Source organism: Euprymna scolopes, chromosome 7 (assembly GCF_053919585.1).
Source record: "Euprymna scolopes isolate OS-2025 chromosome 7, ASM5391958v1, whole genome shotgun sequence".
In the NCBI taxonomy this organism is placed as follows: Eukaryota; Metazoa; Mollusca; class Cephalopoda; order Sepiida; family Sepiolidae; genus Euprymna; species Euprymna scolopes.
This window is the reverse complement of record NC_136488.1, coordinates 165,642,406-165,663,066: the sequence shown is the minus strand read 5'-3', so window position 1 is coordinate 165,663,066 and position 20,661 is coordinate 165,642,406. Positions and strand designations below refer to the sequence as shown.

Below are 20,661 nucleotides of genomic sequence, written 5' to 3'. Positions count from 1 at the left end.
ATTATGTCAATATTGTCTCTTCTTGCATATACTTTTCAGAAAAATTATATATATATATATCAGACATTAGTGCATAAACAGAGATTAGAAATGGTTATACGAAATACATATTTGCATGTGTAACAATACTAGTTAAATACTATACCATGATTGATTACTGTGACTACGAATTGCTTTTACTGAGGTTAAAAATACATAAGAGTAGGCCACTCAGTAATTAAAAAAAAAAAAGGAAGATTTTATAGAAGTTCTGATCGCCCCCCCCCCCCCGGAAACAGTCTAGTTTCAATTCCTGCTTGTAGTGCTTACACACTAAAGAGTTGTGATACAGCGAACTAGTGTCTCATTTATTTTTCAGCTTGTTGTATATCTGTTGAATTGGCCGTTTGGTTAGTGCATTGGTAAATGAGTCAAACATGTCTAGAATTCAAATCGTGCAACCAGCTGTCAAATTATCTCCCACATGAATTATTTCATTAGTGTACAGATAATAATTATATATCTACTATTGCCGATGACACCACTCTCTATAACAGATATAAGGGGAAAACAAATGAACACATATCCAAGGAAATGGCAGAAACACTAGAGGACGACCTCCAATCCGTAGTGGAATGGGGACAAAAATGGTTGGTCACATTCAATGCTGCTAAGACTAAGCTTGTTTCCTTCAATAACTACAAGAAACTTTCTCTACCACCAATAGCAATGGCCAAGAACACATTGCCTGAAAGTACTTCTTTTAAACTCCTCGGCCTAACGTTTACAGGGAATATGAACTGGAATAGATACATTGAGAGCATTGCCAAGGCTGCTGCAAGGAAGGTTGGCTCCCTCTACCGTGCTAGAAAACTACTTACGCCTGCCAGTATCCTATACCTCTATAAGGCCACCATTCGCCCATGTATGGAGACTGTTGTCACATCTGGGCTGGTGCATCTGCTGCTTGTCTCTCACTCCTGGACAGGGTTCAAAAGAGAGTCGCCAACCTGATAGGTCCTGAACTGTCATCTAGGCTTCAACCTCTGTCCCATCGACGAGATTTGCATCCCTCTGCCTGTTCTACAAATACTTTAATGGTGAATGCTCTGACGAACTGCAAACACTTGTACCTCCCCGACGTAACTACCCCCGACAAACCCGACAAGCTACTAAGTCTCATCCCTTTACAGTAGATATCCCTAGGTGCAAGAAAGCCTTTTACTCCAATAGTTTCTTCCCCAGAACTGCGGGTCTTTGGAACTCCCTTCCGGGATTCTGCTTTCCCAACTGCAATGATATGCAGAAGTTCAAGTGTAATGTTAACAAACATCTTTCTACTCTTCTCCCTTCATAATGACCCCGCTAATTAAGTCCCTGATAGTAGCCCCCTGCTTCAAAGTGGCACTGTGCCTTATTTGGGGTGAAAATTGAATAAAAAAAAAAAAAAAAAAAAAAAAAATCATATAAAAGTCATTTTGAGTGTGAAAGAGAGCATGAGCTCCTTCCTTATAGGTTCCGAAACGACTGAGCCTATCTTTTGCAAATTTCACACAAAGCTAATTTATATGGCTGACAGTGTTCTTAGATGTGTTTTGTATAGAAATTCATCCGATAAATCTCGAAAATCGAATCTTAAAAATAACTTTTCTCACTTATAGATAAAAAAAAAAAAAGAATTTTTACAGGGGAATATTTTGCGTTACATCGGCAAGGAAGATAATAAAATATTAGCAAATCATTTCTTCTTAAAAAGAACCAGATTTATTGTCATCTGGAGACATAGCTCAATGGTGGAGCATTCGACTACAGAGCGAATGATCCCCTGTTCAAGCCCGGGTGTACCTCACTATTTTATTTTGTTTCTTATAAGTTCAGTTTATGATAAAAGAAGAGGTACCATTTAAAATCGCCGCAAATCAATTCTTCATTTGCATATTTTAAAACTAAACAGCAATCCGAAGTGACTTTTCCAGAGCATTCATCGTCAAGCCCAAAATCAGCTGACGTGATATTGTAAACAGACGAAATTTGATGAACGACGTCATCATTATCATTTTGTTTTTAAATTTTGTTTGCAAATTAGACCACAAGGCAAATTATTCCTCGTAATTTATAATATTCAATAGAGGATTAATTCTATAATAATACATATGCAATCTGCATAAATTAAAATATCATGTTTAAGCGTATTGTACGACCAGGCAACACCAAGCTGCGAGCTAGTATATATATATATATATATATATATATATATATATATATATATATATATATAAGTAGGTTGTAGTTTGCTTGAAGCATTGTTGAAGAAAATTATAAGGTAAAATTAAAAGCCAAGAACAATGCGAGATTTTTTTTTTTTTTTTATATAGAGTAAAATTAAATGCAAACAAAAGAAATAAAGTTCTTGTTTTTGTTGTTTGTTTTTTCTTTTTCACACAAATTTTAAATTCTCAAGGACAAACTAAACTACGCACATGCCGAAATCTCACGCATACAAGACAAATGCACTAACATCTCCGACAAACATACACACACTAACAATTTCCTACAGACCCTCTCACTAAACGGCTACCCTAATACGATCCTATCCTCACTTAAAAAGAAAAAACGCAACACCCGACCCTTCTCTAACAATTGTTTTCTAAAACTACCCTTCCTCAGTGACAAAATCTCATCTTCAATCCGAAAAGCCATCCGCAGCGAGGGGCTCAACATTCAACTCATCCACACTGGATCTACTTTAAGACAACAGCTCAACCGAAAACATCCATCGCATACACCTTCCCCTTGTTCACTCTCTAATTGCCCAATATCACACACAGGTTTATGCTTTAAGAACCACGTTGTTTACGACCTACAATGCGCTAAATGCAGTGCATCTTACATCGGAAGCACTACCAGATTGCTTCATCACCGCATTAAAGAGCACTTAAACAGTACTGCTTCGTCGTTCTATAAACATATTCGCACTTGCATTAATTCAGAACCAGATTTTCACATCAACATTCTTGCTTCTTCAAGAAACGTAGGTCAACTTCGTATCCTCGAATCTTTAACTATTTCAAAAAATACTCCCACACTAAACAATAGACTGGAATTGAGCTCCGCTTTTATAATATAAGTTTAAAACATAAGAAAAACAATAATTAAAAAAAACCAAAAAAAACCTTGCTTGAATAGTCATCTCCCTTGATTCACAAACGCAACAAGTATTTCAAACATCAACTGATTTATTTTAACGTTCTCCTAACGTCATTTTTTGTTCTATATTTCGCGGTATCACGTGGCAAACTCTGCGGCTACTTTTCCAATTTTGAACACTCTTCCGCTGTCTTCTCTTGAAAATAGACTAATAGTCTGAAATATATTGAGATTTATATCACCATTGAATACAACAGAAAAAAAAATTACTGTTGTTTAGAGTTAAAATTTGTGTGAAAAAGAAAAAACAAACAACAAAAACAAGAACTTTATTTCTTGTTTGCATTTAATTTTACTCTATATATAAAAAAAAAATCTCGCATTGTTCTTGGCTTTTAATTTTACCATATATATATATATATATATATATATATATATATATATATATATAAATAAAAGATAAAAAACAATATTCCAAAATTCATGATGTTGACCATCTTATAATTTATTCCTTTAATTCAGTTGACTTTTATAATTCTTAACAGTTTCTGTTTTGTAGCGCAAAATCAATCACTTAATTATTATATCAATCAGTGAATCTATTATGTCCTTAACTCATCAGAAAAAATAGCAACAATCAATCCATCAAAAGGAAATGAAGTGTATATGCAGCTTCTCTTCCAATTTTTGGATTTTAATGATGTCAAATCACAGTTCATTTCCTTTTGACGAATTGATTGTTGCTATTTTTTCTGATGAGTTAAGGGCATAATAGATTCACTAATTGATATAATAATTAAGTGATTGATTTTGTGCTACGAAACGGATACTGTCAAGGATTGTAAAAGTCAACTGAATTAAAGGAATAAATTATAAGATGGTCAACATCATGAATTTTGGAATATAGTCTTTTGTCATTCATTCTCTATATTGCTCTGTAATTACATTGAGCTTCTTAAATAAGGATTGGTATATATTATAAGAAAATATATTTCTATAGAAATATATATATATATATATATATATCATTTGGGCAGTCAGGTTTCGATCCTGGCTTGAGGCAGTTGCCTGTCTAACCGCACTGATGAGCTGTGAAACAGTACTGTATGTGGATGACTACACACACACACACACACACATCCCTAGTATTACAAATCATGCATGATGTAAGCTTCCAAGACTTGAGAAAGTACTTCTTGTCAGTAGGCTCCAATGGTTTGAGTACCAATTTTGTTGTCCACTGACTGTTCTGATTCACTCACAAGATAATACACCAACACCGCTACCAGGATGATACAAAAAGAGTGCTGGTCAACTGAGGACATGACTTGCAATGGTCAGAGCTGACTTGAAAGCTTTTGGTGTGCGACAATAGAATCGTAAATGACTGAAATATGCTGAAGAACCAACAATGGACAGACCTAGGTAGAATAACCAATGAAGTTTTAAGGAGGTTAATCCAAGAGTGCTCAATATCGAAGTAGGGCAAGCTATACTTTTATTTGTCTTACATAAGCATTAATATGTTGCTACACATTCATGAGCATGTTTCAGTCAGCTAATTACTAGAGACTTCATCAGGCGATGTTACGTATACAAAAATTTAGTTTGTTATGCATTATGGAGTAAGTTTTTGTATAAACAACATCTCCATTTTAATGCTTATGTAAAACGAATAAAAAGTATATATATATATATGATGGACTCTCCCGTCGATTTTGACATATGAGGTTCCGCCACAACAACTAAGTTGTTCGACGATCCACACAGATGATTTGTTTATAGTGGTGAAGTCTTTTGTGTAGAACCAACCACACTTTTTGCTATTACTGCTAATCCTTGTCGGTGCAGATGACTGCCACAAGACAAAGCACACAGGTTTTTACATCTGAGGTAACTTTTAGATGCATGTCTTAACGAAGACTGGGGGTGCATTAATGTGCTTCCAGATACCAACCTGGAAATTTCTATGACTCAGCGCAGTACATACAGCGCCTAGTCTTCCCGAATGGTCATCCATCTGGCACTAGCCAGCTCAACGTTGCTTAACTTTGGTGATCTGGCAAGAACCGGTGTGTCAACATGATATATATATATATATATATATATATATATATATATATATATATATATATATATATAATGCACATGACACTTGTATAGCCATCAGTTCTACATTATTTCTGGCTTGTAATCCTATAATTGTTTGCAATTTAATATTTGAAAGATGAGTAATTTGAAAGTTAGCAAAGAGAAATGAAATCCTATGAAAATGAAAGCACTGCAGGAAGAGAGAGAAAAAGCACGGAAATAAAGAGAGAGAGAGAGAGAGAGAGAGAGAGAGAGAGAGAGAGAGAGAGAGAGAGAGAATGAATTAATTGCAAATAGAGAAGAAATAAGAAATAAAATACCTACCAGTGGTCAATCTGGTATGATCCTTCTTAAAATCGGCACATTCAACCACGGGAGGAAGATTATTCAGCCGGTTGAAAATTGCACTTTTTGATTTACTTGATGAGATGTGATAGAAATAGCCAAAAAATCTTACAAGGTCATTTGTGGCGGGGAGAGAGAGGGGGGATTGGAGGGGAGAGGGTTAAAGGAGGAGGAGGAAGAGAGAAAGGAAAGACAATTGATAGCTAAAATGAAACGAAACTTAAATAATAACGCAAAAGTAGAGAAATGGTAAAAAAAACATGGTCAAGATAATACAAATCAAGAAAGAATAGTCACATCAAACTGAAAAAGAATTTTCATTTTTTTTTTTTTTTTTTAGATTTAGAAAATGAAGACAAGATTTTTTTTTTTTTTCCTGATTTACATTTTTTTTTTTTTCAGAATCCTTTTTTTTTTTTTAATAGAAAATTAATTAATCATGGGGAATGTTTTGGAAATTTCACAAAGCAAAGCAGAAAAGAAAAGAGGGAAATTACGGCAAAGGTGGGTGGGTCGGGGGTTGTGGTTCGGAGAGAGAGAAAAAAAATCCAATCAAGCAGCAATTAACCAACGAAAGAGAAAAGGAAACACATTTGGAGATATAATAAACATAAAATAGATTAAAAAAAAAAAGAAAAAAAAAAGGAACACATAAAATAGATATAAAAAAAAAAGAAACGCATTATAAATATAAAATACATAAAAAGTAAACACATAAATATAAGATAAAAAATAAAAAACAAATATAAAATACATAAAAAAGGAAATATATTGTATTAAAACATTAAATTCAAACACATTTTCCTTTCAAAGGACAGCTCAGCGTTTCTATATTATAATAACAAAAAAAATATTGAATTTCAAATTAAACAAATGGTACCGACGTAATTGTCAGGTCTAAAATAGTAACATATCCAAAAATTACAAAAAACGATAAACGGTACAAAAATAATTATTAATCAAAACTAAATTTGTGAAATCACTGTATTACACTTAGCAAAATAAGAGATAAATTGAGTTACATCATGTGATGAGCGTAATTCGTAATGTCGGACAAATTTTAATCCCTATCTAAACTTTATCGAAAACTGTTTTTCATGAATAATTATTTTTCTGTCCTATTTTTTTGTTTAATTTTTGGATATGTTACTACTTGCGACATGACAACATACGTACCACTTGTTTTACTCGAAATTTAATATTTTTTCATTATTATAATAGCACCGAAAACTCTTTTAAAAGTTTGGATTTGTGTTTATTAGGCCTATCAATCCTTTTATGGTTATTTTATGCCAAAACAATTCATTCAATATTGTTAATTGAGAAAATGGCTTACTTGTGAAATTTTTGACTGGTGTAGCAGACGAAATTTCAACGAACACAAGCAGGAGCGAATTCTCAGGGATGGAAATTTTGTATACACTTCCTTCCTGGCTTGTCCAATCAGAAACCAGCTCTCAGTCACGTGACAGAGTTTATAAATGATTAAACCGGCAACATACTCTTTTTTCCCAGATCTTGGACTAACAACAACTCCACTTTGAATGGACCTGTTCCCCTAACTTCTTCATTGGGACTCAACAGAACACACCCGACCTTCGGGCTCGGGGTTCAACTAAAACGTGAATACAAACAAGCTCACGTGGCTATCCCCAAATACTGACTTCTATATGATACACACACAAACTCTTTTTCTCATCCTACAATATTGTCTCTAATGTTTTGTGACGCACGTTTCCACTACTACTTTGGACACAAACATATCTGAACTCTTCTCTTTCAAGAAGCCTGTCTAATCTTCAATCCATGTCTCCACACAGGAACACTTTTCGCAACTAACCCGTTTCCTTATTCTTACTAACAAAGATGACCAATAAAGCTGCTTATTAAATGTTAGAATGAGATTTCTCGTCGTCTTTATTCTACACGAGCTGGTAAGAGCGCTAGGCTTTACCCGGTCATAAAATATGTTTAAATATATTTTAATTTGTCCAGAGGGCATTTATCTACAAAACTTTTTTATACTGATATGTTCTTACTTCATTTTCGCTTTCAATTTGTTAAATTCCTGTGACAACGATCATGGAAACAAGTGCCAAAAAAATGGCATGTGCATATTCTAAAAAAGTCAGTGTCACTCGAACCTGACTAATAGGAAACAGAAAGGTGACATATGCAAATTAAGATGCGGTCAAATTTGAGCCGAATATATAAAGCCGGCATTTATTTTAATAGCAAGGACATTTCTTTTTTTTTTTTTGACTCAAGAGGTGTTTGAACGTCATGTCAGTGGGAAGAAAAAAATATGGATTTTCTATGAACGTTAAAACAGGAAAAGAAAAAGAAATCCCACCCCATGCACAGTAGAGATCCAAAGGAAAAGAAAAAGAATTGTTGTTTTCGCAATTTGAAGAAAAACTTTTTTTTTTTTTTTGCACGAACGGTATTCGACAGTTGAAAGACAAAGTTTAATTTCAACACTTCAATTCCATTAAAATTAGATCTACAAAGAATATTCAAAGTTTTTTTTTTAGTAAAAAGTAAAAAAAAAAATGATGAATGTTAATTCCACCCCCCTCCCCCACAAAAAAACAAAAAAAACATGGCTCATTGCTAAAAAGAGTGAATGTAAAGAGGACAGGAAGTAATTTTTTTTTGATGAATCAAAAGTCTTCAATCTCCCCTCCCCTATCATAAATGGTTTGAAGTTTATCAAATCAACATTTCCAAGGAGAGGGCAAAGCAAATAAGATAAAATTAGATGCTGCGAAAATAAAGAGAGAGAGAGAGAGAGAGAGAGAGAGAGAGAGAGAGAGAGAGAGGAAAAAGAAAAAGAGTAAAAAAAAAAAAAAAAATCAAGACAAGTATTTTTTTTTATAAAAAAAAATGATTTAAGCAGAAATCCCATTTCTTCCTATTTAAAAAAAGAGAGTGCAACTACATTATAATAACAAAATTTGAAAAATGAAAAAAAGAGATTATCTACTGACTTTCAATTTCATCTAAAAGCAACGATATCTACTTAATTGGCATGTCAGAAGTACTTAAATACTGCATAACAAAAAAAAACAAAAAAACATGAGTTTGTAAGAAACAATCACCATAATTGTTTGGTAATAGGTGACATAAAAACAGTGGGAAGTAACTATGTTATGCTAAAAACGCACAATTTATTAAAAATTAACAATAGTTAAACACTATTTACCTCCTTTGGAACTCTCTAAAGTTTTTTAGTCATTGTATTTTCACTATTTTTTGTCAAAAAATGGTTTCTTTAATAATTATTTTTCTTCCTATCATTTTTCATAATTTTTCGATGTATTCATTACTGTAACATGACAAGTAGAGATCATTGGTTGCCTTGAAATTCAATATCAAAAATTTTGCTATGATAGTGTAGTTGCACCAAAAAGGGGGCGGGGAGAGATTTTTGTTATTTTGAAGTTACAAAAATAACGGAATTTCCATATTCCTGCTAGACTGTGGCTATCATAAATGATTTTTGTTTAATATGTTTTATATATATTTATAATATATTATGCATATATATATATATATATTTTTTTTTCCAGTATTTGATGCTTGTCTAAAATTCCTCTTATATTAAAACTCCCAACAAGCAGCAAAATCCCACTCCTACACAGATGCCAGAAAGCACTCTACTCTAATAGTTACTAGGACTGTGAGACCTTGGAATTCCCTTCCAGCTTCCTGTTTCCCCAACTGACATGCAGAAGTTCAAGTGTAATGTAAACAGGCATCTTGTTGCTCAACTCATTACATAGTATCCCTGAAAATTATGTTCCAGATAGTAGCCCCTACATCAAAATGGCACTGTGCCTTGTTTGGAGTGAAAATGCACCCCCTCCTCCAACACACACAAAAAAAAAAAAAAAAAAAAAAAAAAAGTAAAATGTATGATGTATATATCCATGATGGGGGGGGGGGACTAATGTATTCCCAAAACCATGTAAATTGACCAAGTAATTTTATTTTTATAAAGAAAATAATTTTTAAGCAAATTTGTGTTTTTCCAATTCCCCCATATTAAGAATGGCTTTTTAAAAATCACACAAGTTTTAATTATTTTGAGTTATTTCCCTTGTTCCTTCAGCCTGCTTTCAAAATGGTGGTAATTGTGGAAGCTTTACTCAATTGAAAACAGAACAATATTAATAGATATTAAATCTAATGCACACATTCTTTCTCAAGGCAGAAGATGCATCTTGGTGCACCTTCTTCCATCAATTATTCAGCTGAATACATTTTTATCAACTGTGCAGAACAAAGGCAAATCCACAAGAAGCACCATCATGCACTAAACCTCATCATGCTGTTCGAAAACATGCCTAACTCCCAAATAGATTACTAAAAAAAAAAAAAAAAAAAAAAAAAAAAATCGCTTCTAGAATCTATACCTGAATACAAAAATACAATTAACATTGTCTGGCAGAAAATGACGTGTAGGGTTGATGTGCCATTAAAAAAAATCCAATCTTTTAACCATTATAGATTAATAAAAGAATTGACAAAAAAAGAAAAAAAAAGTTATTAGCTTTTCAGCCAATTATGGAGAACTGCCAGCTGGATATAAATGAAATAAATCAATTGTTAATAAATAACATTTTGCAATGGATGTCCTGTAAAAAACAAAAACTTTTTTTTTTGCAAACATAAAATGTCAAAATAGGCATTTAGTCTGGCTGTTACAATTTTATGTAGAGTTTTTATTTACATCAATATATATATATATATATAGTGTTATAATGGAATAATTCCAGGAGGAAATCCGGGTATGAGAGCTCAATGTGGTAAACAGAGCAATAAATATATATATATTGCATCGACAATTATGTAATTTCCGTGTTATATTTTTATATTTTATATATATATATATATATATATGATGATGATTGCAACGTCTTGTCAGACGAGTGCCACTCCCTAAGACATTTAAAATCCATGAGCCCAAATGTCTGAGTGAGTATCTATACAAATATGATGTTACAGAGTCTTAGCTTTGAACGACAGCTAAGTCTCTCTCTCGGTTCAAAATGTTGAGATCCAGCAACAAGCAAGAGCAAGATAGCCAGCAACAAATTAAATATATATATATATATATATATATATATATATATATATATATAGTGTTATAATGGAATAATTCCAGGAGGAAATCCGGGTATGAGAGCTCAATGTGGTAAACAGAGCAATAAATATATATATATTGCATCGACAATTATGTAATTTCCGTGTTATATTTATATATATACACACACACACACACACACACACATTAGCAACTCTGAAACTAATTCATACATAAAAGCATCATATTTCAGCTGCAAAAAAGGGGAAAGAAATATTGAAGCAAATACAGACAATTCCTTTAGTTCCGCACAAAATATTTTACATTATTTTCCAAATTTATATATATATGTGTGTGTGTGTGTGTGTGTGTGTGATCGCCTGTCTTATGCGGCTATTTCAAGAGTAGCAATAGTAAATGAAGCATGGTCAGTTTTTCAGTGGTATATATATATATATATATATATATATATATATATATATATATATGTATATATATATATATATATATATATATAAGAAATGGAATATCAGCATGTTTTATATGTAAATAAGGAATTATGTACATATACTCATTTTTCCAAAATTACAAAAAAAGAAAAAAAAAATTTGATTATATATAGTTTCAGAAGTACTTTCTAGAGTTATCCAGTATCTATATTATTTTCATGAATAATGGTTCGGATAAGTGAGCAGAACTATGAAAAATATTTTCCACATTATTTTCACCAATTCTTAGGAAAAAAAAAACCTCTGAGATATGTCCTCTACAATCAGCCGTTGGTGACTTTTCTGTTGCCAGACTGAGGTAAGACTACTGTCCCATGCTTTACATTTTTTTAAGGAGTAAGATTATCACTAATTGCCTCTACCAAGAAGTGCCGAGGTGAGGCATTTTTTTAAAGGAGTATAGTGTGCACTGGCTATCCAATTTAACACTTGACCTTGTGTCTAACCTCTTGAAAAGGTAAATATACAAATTTAAGGCGGAATTGAGCTTTAATGGTTTCGTAGACAATAAATCGACTTTTAACCTGTGACATTAATGTGATACAAAACTATTTGTTTTTTGTTTTTTAATTATTCTTTATTTGTTGTATTCCTGTGTAAACTTTGTGGTAGGTTCAAAAAAAAAAAAAAAGCATGTGTTGTAATAATGATTGTAAGTTAAAAGTAAATTTTATGGAGGTTCTTTCAATAAGTTTCCAGACTTATAGGCATTTAAAATTGTTGTAGACTCTTGAAAATTCAGTATGCTATTGCTATACATCTTATGAGATGACTGGCCAATTTTTATGATTTCAGGTTCAAATGAACAGCTACAGCAGGAATTGGAATGCACTCTACTAAAGCCTGGTTCTCACAGCTGGTGAATTTCAAATGTGCAATCTGGATGCGAGGACATTTTAGATATGGAATAAAATTCTGTTTTAAAGTTGGAAAAAATGCCAGAGAAACGTATGGAATGCTTCAGATTGCTTTTGGACCATCTTGCATCGAGCATTAATTTTTGAGTGGCATAAGAGATTCAAGGAAGGCAGGGAGTCTGTGAGGGATAAGAAGTGTGGGAGAAGTAAGGAAGTTGATTGGCCAACAAAAGAATTTCCTGGATCATGATTGTCATGTGTCTATAAGAATAATAAGTGTAGTTTGATGTCAGTGTGGGAACTGTACACACAATTATTCACAAGGAACTGAAGACGCAGAACATTTGCACAAAGTTTGTCCCAAGGGTGCTCCATTCTTGTCATAGACTATTTGACCAAGATGGGCATCAAGACAGTTCTCCACATTTCCTATAATCCCTGTGACTTTTGGTTATTCTCTAATTTCAAGGAAAATCTTAAAAGCTGCCGTCGTTATGAGACAATTAAGATAAAAGACATTGTGATGAAGGTCATTGACAAGTTCACACATGAGGACTTTCATGGGGCCTTCCAGATATTGTTAAAATGGTACAAGTGCACTGCAACTGGAGAAGATTACTTCGAAGGGGACTAGAGTTTCATGTGTGTACTATCAATGAAGGTATATTTTAGTTTCATGTATAGCCCAAAAGCAACATAAATATTTTTTTTTTTTTTTTTACATTGTGTCTTTGGTGATCAGGAGATCCTATTTATTAAAAGGGAAGATAGATTGTGATAACATACGAACATTAAATTAGTATATAGATACGCTAATTTAATGTTTGTAGTATGTTATTATCTTCTATCCTCCTTTTTAATAAATAGGATCTCCCGATCAAATAATTTATATTGTGGAAACCGTGACACGTGCATTAACAGTATTACGGTATTAATACATGGATTCTTATTTTTTGGATGGTTTGGATTATTTGGATTATCATTCTCATTAATTTTTATTTATTGCAGACTATTATACTCATCTTCTTTTTGGTTGTTATTTCACGACGTTTCGGCCAACTATTCCTCTGGCCTTTGTCAGGTGGTAACCGCAACGGGATAGGAACTCCGAATCTCTTAACTGCATTCTCAGCAATTACTGCCTTCCATAGTTGTTCCATAGATCAGATAAAAAAAACGTGGATTTATAAGACCAAAAAATTCAATCTTGATCACCCTTCGGGGCCGTGGCACAGTGGATAGAGATGTTGAATCTATGGTTTCAGGTGAGCATTGTCTGAAGATAGCGGTTTCAATTCTACCCAAAGCCGGCCAGAGGCTTACTTGGCCAAAACGTGGTGAGACGACAACAACTATGGATGGCAGTGATTTATGAGGAGATTCGGAGTTCCTATCCCATCGCGGTTGCCACCTGACGAAGGCCAGAGGAATAGTTGGCCGAAACGTCGTGGAACAACTAAGAAAGATGAGGATAGAAATTAATAATATTCATCTCGATAATGAATTCCAATTAAAATTATATATTATTCTCATCTTGTTTGTTTTTTTTCACAACGGAATGGACCCGGATTTATTATAAAAAGAAAGAAACTTGCCGCTATTTTTCACAATTCATCAATAACATCCAATGTGAATCCACCTGAAGATGGCCAGAAGTTACACCGGCCGAAACGTTGTGGAAAAAATAACCAAGATGAGAACAATAGTCCAAACAATCCAAATAAAAAAATAATTATTAAACCTCATCTAAAAAATATACAAACATAAAAATTCTTCTGATAAAAATAAAAAAAAATGTTGCCGCCTTTTTGATAAACAATTACTTTAAACGGATTCCAATGTCATGTCATAATCATTGGATCGTCTGTTTGAAACTGCTTCCTTAAACTTTATCGAAGAGGAGGAGGATGAGAGGAAGAAGGGGGCAGTGGTACTGATAATGTTTAGCATACAGTCAACAAGCAAATCCGACCCTAATAGTGATAATAAAATCGTTAAAAAACTATGATTACTTAATGATGGTGATATGGGAATAATATCAAATTTATGGTATAATAGTTATAGAAATAGAAAAAAAAATAAAAAAAAGATAAAATGTGATATAACAATAAGAATCGTAATAGAAGAACGGTTCGGTAATTTAAGCGGTATCATTTCATGCGCAATTAAGTTCTATGCTTGAGATGAGAGCTACCAAATGGCCATTTATAACCTTTGTATGGCGGCCATTAATCAAATGTTTTCCCCACGTCAAAAAACCTATTGAAGAATGCAATGGAAACTAAAGTAGGGTGACCAGATTTGTGAAATAAAAACCCAAACACATTTCCAGTTAAGTGGCGAAAAAAAAAAGAAAAAAAAAAAAAAAAAAAAAAAAAGCCTCTCCTAAATACAGAATGGAATGATAAAATTGTCGCCTTAGAAAAGATGACATGATTCCATTTCTTTTTGATGAAAACCGATTTTCTTTTTTTTTTTTTTTTTTTTGTAGATCATCTACTAGTTGGCCAGTTGTGTACAAATCCCAAGAGCAAGAGGAGCCTTCTATCATGTCTGAAAGTGAATGTTCAACGAATAAGACCAAAGATGCGCCACTGTACAATTAACGCTCACTATTGATCCAAGTTATGACATCAGGATCATTGCCAACATCCTTAAAATGCATTGCTAGATTGCTACAAATAACAGGGACATGCCCAGGGTGATGAAAACAAAGTTTCTGGCCACGGTTACAGTCTTTAGTGTGGTTTCAAGTGAGGGTCACATCATGCCACCTCACATCTTCAAAGCCAGCTTGAAAGTCAACACCAAAGTGTACCTGGATGTGCTGAAATGTGTGGTGATCCCCTGGTGCAATCAGGTGGCCACTAGCAGACCAAGGGGTGTTGCAACAGGGCTCGGTGCCGGCCCACAAGTTCAAAGAGACTCAGGTTTGACTTCAAAAGAAGTGCTATGTCTTTTTCCCTTCTCTCACTGCTTCCTCTCCTATCCTGACCTGAACCCGCTGGACTACTTCATTTGGTCATACGTTGAGAACATCACCAACATGACCTTCCACAACGCCAAAGCCAGCCTGATTGCCACCATCTGCCAAGTATTTGCCGAGCTCCTACCGGCACTTGTGGAAAAGACATGTTCCTAGTTCCAGGCCTCTATCGAGGCAGTAATAGAGGCTGAAGGCGGCTACATTGAATAGATGTCAACTCTACTACATAATCAAGTTACCCGAATTGATTTTTTTCAGTGAAAGTTTTCAAATAAAGCTGTGGTGTGATTTTTATTAGGGCGACATTATTGTTTCACCTTGTACATAAAATAATGGTGACTTTTTTTATCAAAACAGGGTGGAGAGAGATGTTGTTAAGAAAATAAAAAAATGGTAGGAGGCAGGCAAGCTCAAACCTGTAATATGAAGGAGGAAAAAAAAAACGCAACGTCTTAGCTGGTGCGTCCATAGTTAAACCGGAAGTTGAGAACGTTGAAATTAAGTGTAGTCAATCCAATGGAGATGATGACTTGCGAAAATGTCGACGAAAAAAAGCAACCCCTCCTTGTAGAAAACAGGCGAGTTGAGGGTGAAGGAATTAATGTTTTGGGCCAATTTTTCGATATTTGTTTTCCGAGACGTTGAGCTTCAGAACGATACCGATCTCCTGAGGATCCATCGTGTGTGTTGAAAGTTTTGGGCAGAAACACAAACACACATACACATTTTGCCGTTTATATATTAGATTAGCGGGTCAGAAAATACGCTTAAATATATTTTAATTCATGAAGATTTTGTATTTAATTAATACAGATCCAATTCTCTGTTGAATATTATATATATTGTATTGATTTTAAAATATTATACTGTATTGATTTTAAAATATTACATATATTGCATTGATTTTAAAATATATATATTGTATTGATTTTAAAATATTATATATATTGTATTGATTTTAAAATATTATATATATTGTATTGATTTTAAAATATTATATATATTGTATTGATTTTAAAATATTATATATATTGTATTGATTTTAAAATATTATATATATTGCATTGATTTTAAAATATATATATTGTATTGATTTTAAAATATTATATATATTGTATTGATTTTAAAATATTATATATATTGTATTGATTTTAAAATATTACATATATTGCATTGATTTTAAAATATATATATTGTATTGATTTTAAAATATTATATATATTGTATTGATTTTAAAATATTATATATATTGTATTGATTTTAAAATATTACTATATTGTATTGATTTTAAAATATTATATATATTGTATTGATTTTAAAAGTTGAAAAAAAAGTAAAAATGACTTGGGTGTCATCAGTCAAAATTGAAACCAAAACATTTAATGTTCTAACTGCATTCACTATGGTTTGAGCTATCGACAAATAGATAAGATTTAAAATCAAACCACTTTAGGCTATAAAGACATTTAGGCATGCACAGAAAGAAGTAAAAGTATTTTGGCAAGTTGAAATGAACATTTTGCTTTTTCAACTTGCCCACGTGTTATTCATCCATCCAAACAAAGATTTTACGTTATAAACCATCCTTGGTGTATGATTACTGTTTCCTGTTAATTAACCCCCCCCCCCCCAAATAATTGTAGAAAGGAAATGTTTGACTGAACACAAGTATTTTGTAATGTAATAAAAGATAATTAGCATTAAAAAATATTGGATAATTTTTTTTTTTTTTTTTTACATTTTCTACACAATTAGAAATAAAAAATTTGTAAAAAGTTTTTCTTTCCCAAACTAAAGTTTATATTATATGTTCTGATCGGACTATTTGTTCTCATCTTGAGTGTTATTTATGCAAGCTTTCGATCGGTTTAGCATTCGACCGTCGTCAGACATGTTAGTCGTTCTTTTGAAAAATAAAAGAAATGCCTGGCAAAGGTCGAAGGCGACACTAACCAAAACGTTGTACAAATAGCATTCAAGATGATCACAACAGTCTGATCAGAATAAGTAATACAAACAATCAAACCTCATCTAAAAAAAATCAGAACTGAAATAAAAGTTTGTGTATTTGCTTCAAATTTCTACCATTCCAATGAAAAATTCTTTAATAAGAAGCTTTCTTTTATACATACCACCTTCGTTTGTCTTGACAATAACATGCTTCCCATAAGGCCCTTTCTCATCCTCGGAATGAGAACGCACTGAAAATTGGTATTCTGTATAAGGTTTCAGGTTTTTGATAGACACACTCGTCAGATCACTACAAGCCAGAAAAGTAGAAAATATATTTTACATAACAAATCAATTTAAAAAATTGAAATATTGGTAAAGTTGTAGTATTGTTTAATGGCAAAGAAATCAAAAAACACAAAAAAAAAAAAAAAAATTAAATTACAATAATTTTCATCAAACGCATTAAAATTTAATTTTTTTACCAACCTGTAAACTTCTAAGGTGTTGAAACTGTAATATATAGTATCTCTGAATTTGTTATTGCAAAATTAACTTATTGAAACATGAAACAAAAAAAAAGTGGCAATCACATTTTTGGGAAGTGGTTGCTTAGCTTTGAATAAACTTAGGTCGAAAAGATAGTAAAAAAAAAAAACAATAAAAAAAACAAGACTAATAACTAATATATTATAAATAGTTTCAGTTTTAGTGGTATGCCAAAGATTTTGAAACATTTTTAAAGAATGAAGCACTACCAACAACAGATGGCCTGACAGCCATTTTGTTTTTCATGTATGGAAAACAAAAAAGCTTTGAATGGGTTATAATATTGAAATATAAAAGATTTGAGAAGTTTCAGAACGTTAAACATATACAGGTCAGCTGAAAATTAAATTTTAATGAATTTGTTAAAAGTTATTTGTTATTTTAATATATATATATATATATATATATATATATATATATATATATTTATTAGTGTTGGGACAATTAATCAAAATCGGAAAAATCAACAAATTTGGGGATATTAGAATCGGTATCGAAAAAATTGGTGTCTATTTTATTAGATTTTGTTTAAAGCAAAATCTTCCATTGCTGGTAATAATGATAAAATAATAAATATTTATTGATTTTAAATTACTAGTAAAGCAAAAATCGATAGATCATCCTGCACAAGTGTAATTTTACGTTTATGAAAATATCTGCATATTTAACGTGTGTTTTTTTTACAGAAATCAGAGAAAATAAGGACTTTATAGTTAAATATTTAGAGATTTATAAAGAATCAGAATCGAGAATTTATTACGGAATCAGGGGAAAATATTGGAATCGTCCCATCACTAATATATATGCATAAAATTTTCTTTTTCTTTGTTAACTATACTGCAACTTAACCAAAATATCTACTTGATCATACAAATTAAATCTGAACAAATATCTTAGCATAAAGAAACACATATTAAAGGATAAGAAATTATATTTTTTTTCTATAAATTAGTGATGGAAAGATTCCAATATTTTTCCCAATTCCAATACAATTACCGATTCTGATTCTTTATAAATCTCTAAATATTTAACTCTAAAGTTATTATTTTTTTACCTGATTACCATAAAAACACATGTTAAATATGCATATTTTGTTTTCAAACATAAAAACATACTTGTTGGAGGGGTGAATGATCTATGGATCTTAGTTTAACTAATCGTTTAAAATCAATATTTATTATTTTATTATTAATACTAGCAGTGGAAGATTTTGTTTTTAAACAAAGTCAAACAAAAAAGATGATTAATTTGGAATAGGAAAATATGCACACATTTTTCTGATACTGACTGATACTTTCCAAAGTCCTGATTTTTTTTTGATTCCCCAATTCCGATTAATCATCCCAACACTAATAAAAATATTTTATAAAACTTTATAATTAATAAAACTGGTATTAAATGCTGCCCCTATTATCTGGATTTTGGTAATTCTTTAATACAAGCATATTAAAGCGGTTATATACGTGGTTCTTATGCATGAGGTGCAAGGCGTGACAGAGTTGGTGAACTACTCAAATAAGATGTCAGTTTGATTCACTTTGGTAAACATGAAGTTCAGGTGACAGATAAGTATTTTGGAAAGGCGATATGCTGTAGCTCAAAAATTGTACATCTTTTCGTGCTTATTAAAAATTATACTTAATTATAAAAACAAAAATACAGAAAAATCTTAATGTACATACTCATCAAGGAACAAAGACGTCATATTCCAAAAATCACAAATTGATCAAGTAGTTTTTATATATATATATATATATATATATATATATATAAAATCATTTTTTTTAACGATTTTAAGAGTAAATTGTAGCAATTTTTAGCTGATTTTGTTAGTTCGAATTGAGTTGTCTCCTAATTTATAGAATATGGCTGATCAAAATATTGCTCCATCAGGGTTTGTACAGATAGTACATAGTTCGAATTAAGTTGTCTCCCTCTAGTTTATGATTACATAACATAGTTCGAATTGAGTTGTCTACTAATCTCAGAACATATATACCAGTCACTGGACAAAGTGGGAGAGGGTAGAGCGGTAGCTCTAGATATATCTAAGGCTTTTGACAGGGTATGGCATGAGGGTCTTCAAGAAAATCAGATCATACGGTATCACTGAAAGAATACTTAACATAATTAGATCCTTCTTAGATAAGAGAAAAATCCAGGTTGTCCTTGACGGTCATACATCTAAACAATATGATATAAATGCGGGAGTGCTCCAGGGGTCTATCCTTGGACCTCTTATTCCTAATATTCATAAATGACCTCTCTGACAAATTTGTCTGAGATGGGCATGTATGCTGACGACACCACGCTCTATAACAGACACGACAGGAAAACAAATGAACACATATCTAAAGAAATGGCAGAAACACTAGAGGAAGATCTCCGATCCGTAGTGGAATGGGGACAAAAATAGATGGTCACCTTCAATGCTGCCAAGACTAAACTTGTTTCCTTCAATAATTACAAGAAACCTTCCCTACTGCCAATAGCAATGCCCAATGACTATCTGAAAGTATGCCTTTTAAACTCCTCAGCCTAACGTTCACAGGAAACATGAGTTGGAACAATTACATTGAGAACATTGCCAGGACCACTGCGAAGAAGGTGGATTCTCTCTACCGTGCTAAAAAGCTACTAATGCCCGAAAGTATTCTGTACCTCTATAAGGCCACCATTCGCCCATGTATGAAGTATTGTTGTCATATTTGGGCTGGTGCATCTGCCACTAGTCTCTCGCGCCTAGACAAGGTTCAAAAGAGAGTTGCCAATCTGATAGGTCCTGAACTGTCAGCTAAACTTCAGCCTCTGTCCCATCGATGAAATGTTGCATCCCTCTGCCTGTTCTACAAGTACTTTAATGATGAATGCTCTGACGAACTGCAAGCACTTGTGCCCCCTTGACATAAATACCTCCGACAAACCCGACAAGCAGCTAAATCCCACCCCTTCACAGTAGAGATCCCTAGATGTAAGAGAGCCTTCTACTCCAGTAGTTTCTTCCCCAGAACAGCTAGACTTTGGAATTCCCTTCCGGATCCCTGCTTCCCCGACTGTACCGACATGCAGAAGTTCAAGTGCAACGTGAACCGACATCTTGCTGCCCAACTTCCTACACAGTACCCCTGATGCTTATGTCCCTGATAGTAGCCCCCTACA

At 32.7% G+C, this 20,661-nt stretch overlaps 1 protein-coding gene across 3 annotated transcripts in view; it reads right to left on the bottom strand.

The window, feature by feature from the left end:
* LOC145280124 (protogenin B-like) overlaps positions 1–20,661 on the bottom strand; it is a 336,035-nt gene that overhangs the window by 48,311 nt on the left and 267,063 nt on the right. For all 3 annotated transcript variants that reach the window (XM_080131880.1, XM_080131882.1, XM_080131881.1), the window contains one exon: positions 17,136–17,263. In XM_080131880.1, the coding sequence (XP_079988006.1) occupies positions 17,136–17,263 (128 nt within the window). The remainder of the gene's footprint in view (positions 1–17,135; positions 17,264–20,661) is intronic.